General features: G+C 38.1%; 1 protein-coding gene across 1 annotated transcript; it reads left to right on the forward strand.

The window, feature by feature from the left end:
- Nucleotides 1-291: 291 nt before the first annotated feature.
- On the forward strand, nucleotides 292-7,297 carry LOC121318708 (DNA excision repair protein ERCC-6-like). The gene is made up of 2 exons (XM_041255669.1): nucleotides 292-452; nucleotides 3,270-7,297. Exons 1-2 carry the CDS (start codon nucleotides 421-423, stop codon nucleotides 7,192-7,194), a joined length of 3,957 nt encoding a protein of 1,318 aa, XP_041111603.1. The 5' UTR covers nucleotides 292-420; the 3' UTR covers nucleotides 7,195-7,297.
- Nucleotides 7,298-10,501: the final 3,204 nt, after the last annotated feature.

Consider the following 10,501-nt stretch of genomic DNA (forward strand, 5'->3'; position numbering starts at 1 on the left):
ATATCAACAGGAGAACGTTCTGTTGCTGGTTGAATATTTCTAACTTTAGGCCCAACCCTCTCTGTCTTCGTTTTGTTGCAGCTTGTTTGGAGTTTCAAATTTTCAGTGACGTAAACTTGGAAGAGGCAGGTCTTAAAACGTCATTAGAGGGACGGCGTATGGAACGAATGAGAAACTGATGCTTTTGGGGGAACACGCGGTTCATAACCTTGCAAGAACCTGATTGGTCGTGACGCGCTGCACGGAATTTTATGTTACACAGCAGATTGGCTGGACAGTGGCGGGGTTTTCCATTTTTGTTCAGTGCAGAGCTGTTCACGAACGTTCAGGTAAAGAAATGAAGTGTATGCTCTATTAGATTATGTATTTGGACTGAAGAACAAAAAATAACGCTGTACAAACTGGGATCAAACGAACGAGATGGACGCTAAAGCTGTGGAGAAATACCAGAGGTATGTTTTCTGTGTGTACGTTATAAAACGGTTTCTCAAATGTTGAAAATCCGGGGTTTTTTAAGTTAAAAAAAGCCAGGACAACGTAAAACAGATCCCTAATGAAACAGCACCAAGAATGCACAACCTCGCTTCTGTTAGGTAATAGGGGGCACCAATATCATCGGGGTTCATTGCGGCCAGGGGGGTGGTGTCCCCCCCTTCCACTGGGAACATTTTGAAAAAAGGGATACAAGTGGTGCATTCTGGTTTATTTTTGCATGGTTTGAGCTAGTGGTCTGCTTGTAGTGTCTGAGAAAGTACTCAGTTGAAGCAGTGCATGAGTTTGATTTTAGTACTGCTCACAGTAAGGCAAGATCAACAAAAGGAACAATTGACTAGGATGATCAAGGCCCCTGCAATACAAGACTGGCTGAATAAATAACCGGTATTTGCTCAAAAAACAAACAAACAATACAAATCTTTCACTCAGCTTAAATATACAATGTTGTGTGCAAAACGTTAATTTTCACTAAGTTTGCCACAGTGGCGAAGGCTTTGAAACACGTGCTTGTTTAAGACTGTGCCAGCATGATTACTTTGGGCATTTGGTAGATGAATCAATACAGACTTGTTTAATTTAATTTTGCCCAATGAAAGTCATTTAGCTTGATTACGTAACATACGCACCAACGTTGTGTTTGGCGGGGCAGAGGTTCTGGTTAGAAACAACAATAGGCGTAATATCTAAAGTCGCTGTTTCCCATCTCTTTAAAATATGCTGAAATATAGTTTGGCAATAGTAACAGAATGGCTCCAAGAAGACTCCGAAGAGGAACACATTTTAAAAAGAAGGATTCGTTTCACTATTTTATTGAGTTTTAATGACAGAATCAGTGCAATATTACTGTCAGTAGACCCAGGTGATAAAAACATGATTTAAAAAAACTTAAATAAAAAATGTAAACACAGTAGTGGCTGTGTAATCCTACTTCATATTACAAGCTTGTGTAACCAGAGCTGCGGCTCGTCAGTGAGGCATTTACATTAACATAGACCTACAGCACTGTAATGGCAGTTTCACTTTACCATTCTGCAGTGGGGGGAAAAAAAAAATCACGACACCGTCAAAATAATATAAGTGCAGCATATGAATATCTACAAACCAATTCAGAATTGAGGATATCTGTAAGCACGTTTTTTTTTTCACGTTTGACATTGATTAAACGGGAATCAAAGCTCACCTACCAGTGTGTTGTTTGTGTTTAGGTAAACCTGTGGTGTTTAGGGGGAAGGGTTTTTGGACACAGTTATAGTTCATGTTTATTGTATTGTGTACAATAAAACAGGTTTACAGTTTTCTTTTAATGTTCTTTGCGGTGGGTTAAGTTTTTCCAGTGTGGCTAAAAATGCTAACTTACTTTAGCCACAGTGGCTTACTAAATGAAAGTTTTAAAGGGAATGTAGGCAGGTATTACAAAGATGCAATAAAAAATAAAATAAAAAATAGAAAACTTTGGTGATTGTCGTAAAGTACTGGATTATGGTATTAATGAAAAGTTCAGACATTTTTAACAAGCTGTAGTACGGACGCGTCATATTCTAACATTCACCCGAATGGGGAGTAGTTAATTTAAATGTTGATGTTTTGGATATAAATTTCTATTTCATGAACGCTCAACAGTACACATTTTATAAAATAATTTAAATAAGCACTACATTCTGAGTAAATTAGGATTTTTTTTTTTGTGTGTGTGTAATATTGACAGCATATGTAACGTGCAAAACCTGCATTGATCATCTGTAGCTCCATCATGCAAGAAAAACACAACAGTAACAGCATATTTTAAAAGCATATTTCATTTTCAGTAAAGTAACACATTGAACACGTGTATAACAAAGGAGTTTCTTAAGTGTTTTGTTGTTTTTTTTTTTCATGACGTACACTGTTTCAGTGAAGATTGTTAAACATACATAAAAGTAAGGCACTTGCTTTTTTGTGTATGTATAACGCACCAAATACTAAACATTAACCGCAATAAAATAGCTTTTTGTGAAGATAAACAAATGTCACAGTACCTATTGGTACCAAGTATTGGAGTCTGACCCAGATTTATTTTGAAAAGTTGGTGCGGTTTCTCAAACTCTTATTCCGCCTGTTCCTCAGATATCCCTGGCTGTCTGCTGACAAGGACTGTGTACACGACATATCCTACCCAATATCTCATAACAAACAGAGTACACTTTTTTTGTGCAGTAATACCCGAAAATAATCGTAATATTTTTTAAATAAAAGTAGCCAGCGCAAATATCGTTTTAGGGGGTGGATTGTGCCATGTATGAATCACATTTGAACTCCTCTGTGAAGTCACACAAATAGCAAATAGTTTAACTGTTTTTTGTTGTGTTTTTTGCTCTTTTTTCCCCCAATATTCAATAATTGTGATCTTAATTCAATTGTGAATTGTGACGCTTTTATTTTATTGTAAAGGTCTATCTATAAGCTAGCATAATATGTTTTAAGTAAACTCAATTTTAAATTTAGCCTTTTCATTAATTTTGAACCAAATTTAGTTTGGTAGAAAAACAGGTTGAGGGTTACATAGTGGTGTTTAAAAATTTGAATCTGAATAACTCCATTGAGAAATAGCGTTCAACAAAATGCAGCTGGATTATTAAACTGGAAAATGTGATAAAAGGGGGAGATCCTAAAAAGTTGTGTTTTTAATTTAATATTGGCTGTAGTCCGCTTTGCAAAGTTCATATATTTTTTTTTGTTTGTTTATTTAATAAAATTAAATATATGGTTGACAGAACTCTAATTTTTCTGTCTTTTAGGTATGTGAAAGAAGGCAAGGATGAAGCCAGGAATGGAAACCTTAGTAGGTCACTCGAATTTTTTAATTCTGCCTACAAAATTCATCCCAGTGAAAAACTAAAAAGCAGAATCCAGAAACTGGAAGAAGCCATTGCGGAATTGGCACGTGAAGGAGCAGGAAGTGAAGAAGATGACGATGATGAGTTTGTTGACGTCAATGGCAGTGGTTTAATGCTCTTCAGAGAATTGCATGACAAGCTTTACGAACACCAAAAAGAAGGCATAGCTTTTCTTTATAGCTTGTACAGAGATGGAAGAAAAGGTGGAATTTTGGCAGATGACATGGGATTGGGGAAAACCATCCAAATTATTGCATTTCTGTCTGGAATGTTTGACGCAGAGTTAGTCAAGTGTGCATTGATTGTCATGCCAACAACACTAATTGCAAACTGGACAAAGGAATTTGCCAAGTGGACCCCTGGAATGAGAATTAAAGAGTTTCATGGCACTAGCAAAGCTGAGCGGGTGAAGAACTTGGAGAAAGTCCAAAGAAGAGGTGGTGTGATCATAACAACTTACCAAATGCTGATCAACAATTGGCAACTTCTGTCTAGCTTTAATGATAGGGAGTTCACATGGGACTATATCATTCTTGACGAAGCTCACAAAATTAAAACTTCATCAACCAAAACAGCAAAAAGCGCACACGCTATACCTTCAAGGAACCGCATCCTTCTCACTGGTACTCCAGTGCAAAATAATCTGCGGGAGATGTGGGCGCTCTTTGATTTTGCATGTCAGGGAACACTCCTTGGAACAGCAAAGACTTTTAAAATGGAGTATGAAAGCCCCATTACTCGAGCCAGAGAAAAAGATGCCACAACAGGAGAAAAAGCCCTGGGTCTAAAGATTTCTGAAAATCTGATGACAATTATAGATCCATACTTTCTAAGAAGGACAAAGCAAGACGTTCAGAAAACAAAGCTCCTAAAAGAAGCTAAAGTTAATGAATTGGATTCAGAAGACAAAGAGAACAAAAATCCCAGTACTGGAGTTGAGATGCCTTCTCTGACTAGAAAGAATGACTTAATTATTTGGACTTACCTTAGTCCAGTACAGGAAGACATCTACAACAAGTTCATTTCTTTAGACCAAATAAAAGAGATACTGATGACTAACCGTTCTCCATTGGCAGAACTAACAGTGTTAAAGAAACTCTGTGACCACCCAAGACTTCTGTCTGCCAGGGCCTGTGGCCAGTTAGGCCTAGAAGATGGAGATCATCATAGTGGAGATGGTTTTGATGAGAATGATACTGCTGCAGGCAAAATTGATCACCTGTCAGATGATACTTTGATTAATGAATCAGGCAAGTTGACATTCCTTGTGGGCCTGTTGGGAAGACTTCGAGATGAAGGCAATCGTACTCTTGTCTTCTCTCAGTCGAGAAAAATGCTTGACATTCTCAGTCGCATTTTAGTTAACAGGGGTTTCAAGCTGCTACGCATCGATGGAACGATAACCGATTTGTCGGAACGTCAGAGACGTATAACACTTTTTCAGAACAGCAAAGAATACTCTGTCTTTCTTCTTACAACTCAAGTTGGCGGAGTTGGAATTACTCTCACATCTGCAAATAGGGTTGTGATTTTTGATCCAAGTTGGAATCCTGCAACAGATGCACAAGCTGTGGACAGAGCCTACAGAATTGGGCAAACAAAAAATGTTGTGATCTACAGACTGATCACCTGTGGGACTGTGGAAGAAAAAATATACAGACGTCAAGTCTTCAAGGATTCCTTGATTAGACAGACAACTGGCGATAAAAAAAACCCATTCAGGTACTTCAGCAAACAAGAGTTGAAAGAACTTTTCAAACTGGAAGACACACGGTCATCCTCCACACAGATCCAGCTTCAATCACTACATGCAACGCAGAGACGTACAGATCCTGAGCTGGATGAACATATTGCTTACCTGTATTCTTTGGAAATGTTTGGCCTCTCGGATCATGATCTCATGTTTTCATCTGAAGCAGCTAGTCATGAAGATCACCCAGAGGACACAGAGGCTCAACACTATATTGAGCATAGAGTGTTGAAAGCTCAAGAGCTGATGAAAGTAGAATCTGAGCTACACCAGCAGCTGATGGAGAATATTAAATCTGGTACTGAGCCAGCATGGCTTCACAACCCAGAGCCTCCGAAGAGATCACTTGAAACAAAAAGAGTTAAAACAGAAATTAACGTTCCCACACCTAAGTGGACTGAAGATTCTGCTGTTTCGCCTCCTGCAGTTGTAGACCTGACGCAAGAAAGCAATGAACAAAATGAGGATGTACACAATATAAGCAACAAAATTAACAATCTTGCTCTAGATGATAGTTGTGAAGAATCTGAGAAGAATTCTAGCAATGAGTCTTGTTTGACTGTGGGAAACAAGAGAGAGAGTGATGCATCAGAGCATTCTGAAAATGAAGTTCTTGAAGACCGATTTCATTCAGAGGATTCCTCAAAATCAAATGCAAAAGTATCTTCTCTTGCCTGTGGAGCAGATAGAAATTACAGTTCTGAATGTGAATATGTTGCCGAGGAAGTGGATATTTTGCCAGGCCCTCAAAATAAATCTGTAAAAGATGTCGGTTTTCAGAATTTTGAGATCTCCCCTGCACTTGCTATGATGGAGGGCGGAGATATCCAAATAATGTCACCTTGTCCAAATAAATCAAACTTGCAACGCCCTGAAGCTGGTCTCCCTGAATCCTACTTGGGTGAAGATGGTGATTTTGAAGAAGATATTGTCTCACAATCCAAGTCTTTGTCTGTGTCACATCCCCTTTGTGACTTTAATCTTCAATTGCAAGATAGTGCAGAAGAAATGTTTCAAAATAACAGTAATTCTGTGCATACTGAACTTGATTCAGACCATCAGCTCTGTAGTTCAAGTTCTCTTAAAGAGCTGCCTCCAAATGATGATCCAGAAATAATAAGCAATGCTGATAATTCTCCACAGAGAGGGTTCTTATTTATTTCTCAGAGTGAAGATGAGAGTATGGCTGAAGGGTCTTTCATTCATACTGCTAGAAAGAAAAATAAAGCAAGAGTAATTTCTGATAGTGAAGATGAGGATGATGAAAGCAACAACTCTTCAGCAGGGAAGCACAACCATGCTGAAGGTTTCTCTTCTATTGGTAGCCCTTTGCATCAGTCCTTTTTGGGTGTTCATGCTTCGACTCCCAAGCAGAACAACTCTGTGTTGCACTCCTCAGCTTCCCTGACCCCTCACACAAAGAGCGTAGGTGGTAATACATCTGTTGCATCGCGAAAATCTTTTGTGAGTGCTGTTGTGGAAGACATTGAAGATATGGAGGAGTCCGATGATAATGAGTCAGAGGAAGACAGTAGCATGGCAGAGGAGGTAGAAGTAAATGGTGACGAGTCTGTGCTTTCAGAAGGGGAACCAACAGGAGAAACTTTAAACACGGAGGAAGGAACAGAAGAGGAGCCTACAGGAGAATCTTTGAACACAGAGGAGGAAGAGATGGATGGAGAGGAGAAAGAAACAGAAGAGGAACCTACAGGAGAATCTTTGAACACGGAGGAAGGACAGGAGGAGGAGTATGATGACACAAATGGTTTTGAGATGGAAGAGGGTGAGGAAAGTACCCAGGATGAATCCACTGGTGATATTGAGCTAAGATCAGGTGAAAATATGGACTGTTGCACAATTGAGAAGACCCCGCCTAGAAATCGTGACACAACCAATATGTCTTCATCGGCAGAAGACAAATATGAATACTTGGTGAAATGTGGGAAAGCTCTGTATGGAGAAGGAAACTTTAAAGAAGCTTTGGATGTTTTCTTGCAGGCCCTTGACCTTAAAAGTGGAGATCCTGAAATTCAGTTAATGACAATAAGACTGTATCGTCAACTTAGTAAAAGCTAAGGGGAAAGAAAGTTATTCATTTTTGGTTAAAAAAGCAAGCAGTTTTACATTATAAAGGTCTAGTTTATTGTTTTGTAGAACCTCGATTTGTTTCATTTAGCAGTATTAATTGTAAGAATAAAATATTATGAAATTGCAATTTGTCTTGGTAAGCTTTTATTCCAATTACATTTATAGGTTGGTATTTTAATCAGGCATGACATCTAATCAATTAGTTTAACATGAATTATCTATCTGCTTATCTATCTATATCTATCTATCTCGTAAATTAAACTAAATTGATCTGACTTAACATTTCATATCCCCTAACAAGACATTGAAAAGCATGGTTGATATGTGCATTACAACAAGATTACTGGTATGGTATTTGAAATTGCAAATAGGGCACTTGCCCACCATAACCAACGTGCCCCCTTATTTACATAATATGCATTGCATGCTTAAAAAAAGTTAATTGACTCTGTCCCTCATTTAATTGTCAATCAGCGCTGTAACAGATTGATAAAGTACTACATATACAGTAACTGTTGCATGCATTTTCCGACTGGCTCTATTTGTTACATCAGCACTATATTGCTTATTATTAACTCTCATGTATCAGTCCCTGAGTTAAAAACAAACTATTGAACTGTGTAAGTAGCGTGGCAGTGTGCTCTGCCCCTGTGTGTATTTTGTGTTATATGTGGTAGTGTTGGTGTATAGGTATTGGTGCACGGGATATAAATGGGTCTGTATAGCACAAGTGATTTAAAATATATAGTTGTATTTAGGCATGGGGATTGCACTCCACATGCATTTAAAGTATTTAATAGTATGTGAGCACGGGGTTGCACAAATTAGCACCAGCACCGTACTTGTTTGTGTTTAGTGTTTGACCACCCTGTTTGTTAGTGTCTGTTTTGTTTGTCTATTTATTTTGGCCCAAAGTGCTGTGTTCTGTTTTGTTCAGCATTTTACTTTCTGTGTGTTTATTAACCACACTGAGCGCCGCAGCGTCTCAGTTTCATCTGCTAGTACTGCCTGTCTGTGAGTGTTTCTTTCTGGCCTGACGTCACCCCTACAGCCAGCCTGTTCACAGTTGCCTACTGATACATTTGTTTGTTGCTTTCAAAATAAATCCAATTTAATACAGAACAGTACAGTCCTGTACTGAGTATTGCTTTCCAGTACCGTAACTTAAATATGTTGCTGCCTTACAGTAATAATTGCAGGTGTCAACGATAGTGTTCGGGTGGTGGTTCTGAAATATTGATGCACAGCTGGTGTCTCTACCTTCCAGGTGACATGCTTTGTCTCTACACATTAAGTATTCATAAGATTTATTTTACACTAATCTGTCTCTGGGTAAGGGATTACAAAAAGGTTTGAAGGCGTTGAAAGAGATAACATCACAGGCATACACACTCTTGTAGAAAATTAAGCACTGCCAATATGCAATTAGGCCACAAGGTGGTGCAAGCACAATCTGGACATTTCCTTTAAAAGTGAAATTTGTTTTTCAAGTTGCAGACCAGGTCATGTGGTTTATTTATGGGAATTTTTGCTAATGTTGAAGCCTATAATCTGGTTCGTTTGGCTCTAATTGGAAAATTGGGTGGTGGTGTGGCCATTTATGCTAAACTGAAGTTCATGGTAACAGGAGATCAAGCTGTGATTAGCTCTTCAGGCCTTGGGGTCCTTTTACATTTACATTTACAAATACCAGTTTTAAAATGCTTTAGTGTTTGGTGTGTATCACCCTCCAAAGAACCCACTTACTACACTTCATGATTCTCCCAGGTTCATTGGACTCATCTGGACCAGATTCCTACGGTTGATGATATGGAATGGATATAGAAAAGTCAGGAAATTTAGTGTTTTCCTTTGTTTTGGTTACTCCTTTAACTGCGTGGATTCAGTGTGTACTTCCGATTCTTGTCCTTTCATCCTTTTTCCTGCGACTTCAGTTTTTCTTATCTTAATCATCCACCTTGTGATTACTTTCAGTCAAAGGTGTATTAGCTAGTGGTGCGTTGGCAATTTATCAACTACTTATTAGCAATTTTCATCACTTTCAAAAATTCAGTTTATTTTTTTTTTTTTTTTCAATGTCTAAGAGTGTGGTTTAGGTCTTCACAGAGAAGCTAGAAAAGTATCACTAGGTTACTTTATGTATCACCCAAAAGTAATTCTTGCAAAATTCATGAGTCGTGTCAACCTGTGTCTAAATCTCGATCAACCAGTAACATAATAGGTATACAACTGTCATACTTGTACGTGTAAGGAGAAACCGTTAGGCATGGCATTATATACTTCCAATTCAATGTACTGCCAAAATCAATATGCCATCATTAAGTGTAGATCAGTAACCCAACCTCAGCTTCATTAACTCACTTAAACATGCATACAAACCTCATCAAGATGTACTGTTGCATTACACCAAAGTGGTAAGTGGAAGGAATCATGAATGTGTTTGCTGCTAGAACAGATGTGTGTACCTCACATCCGAGGATTAAGTTCAGCTGCTTGCTTCACTACTGTGTGCTTCCATTCATAATGCAGTGAAAATGATTCTTGAAGTCAGTATAGGAATTCCGTTACTATGGTTTCTTACCATAATTTCATCTCCAGTACTTTTAAAACGTCTTAAGTAGAAGTAATGAAATAATTAGTAATCTGAAAACGATTCTCCTCAGTCCAGTAATGAAGCATAGTGCTTAAGTCAGGGATGAGTGGTCAAGAATGGTTGCATTGTTAATTTGTTGTTCCTTGTCCAACTTGTGAGAGGAGCTGTGCTGTTGTGCCATCTTTTGGGTAAAAAAGTCCTGTAAATACTAAACCAGGCCCAATAAAGAGTTCAGTTCATTGGCATATGCTTCTAGACTAATTTAATTTATACTCCATGCTTACAAAACAGTCGCCCACTCATCAAATATGTCTTGCTCAACAGAATAAAGTTGTGAAAACATTAGTCTGTTTTTATTAGTCATTTTGTTTTCGCGTTATATAATACAATTAATACAGGCTCCTAAGTAGCTGTTTTGGAATTTAATTTGAACATAATAAAATAAACTGTATCGTATCTTTTGCAATCTGATTCTCTGATAGTAGGCCACAATCTTTGACAGTGGATTTATCAGCTAAGAAAGAAACCTGCTTTAAGTTAATAAACTGGGATGGCTGGAGGAGCAATAGGTGGCAAACCTCACATGTGTGTCTGATACTTAATGATGGAAATAAAGGTAAGTGGCTTACTTATTGCATATCCTTCCTGCTAATGTGCAATAACATTCAACGCTGGTTTTAACCATAAAACCAAGTGCCAAAT

This window comes from Polyodon spathula, chromosome 7 (assembly GCF_017654505.1).
Source record: "Polyodon spathula isolate WHYD16114869_AA chromosome 7, ASM1765450v1, whole genome shotgun sequence".
NCBI lineage: Eukaryota > Metazoa > Chordata > Actinopteri > Acipenseriformes > Polyodontidae > Polyodon > Polyodon spathula.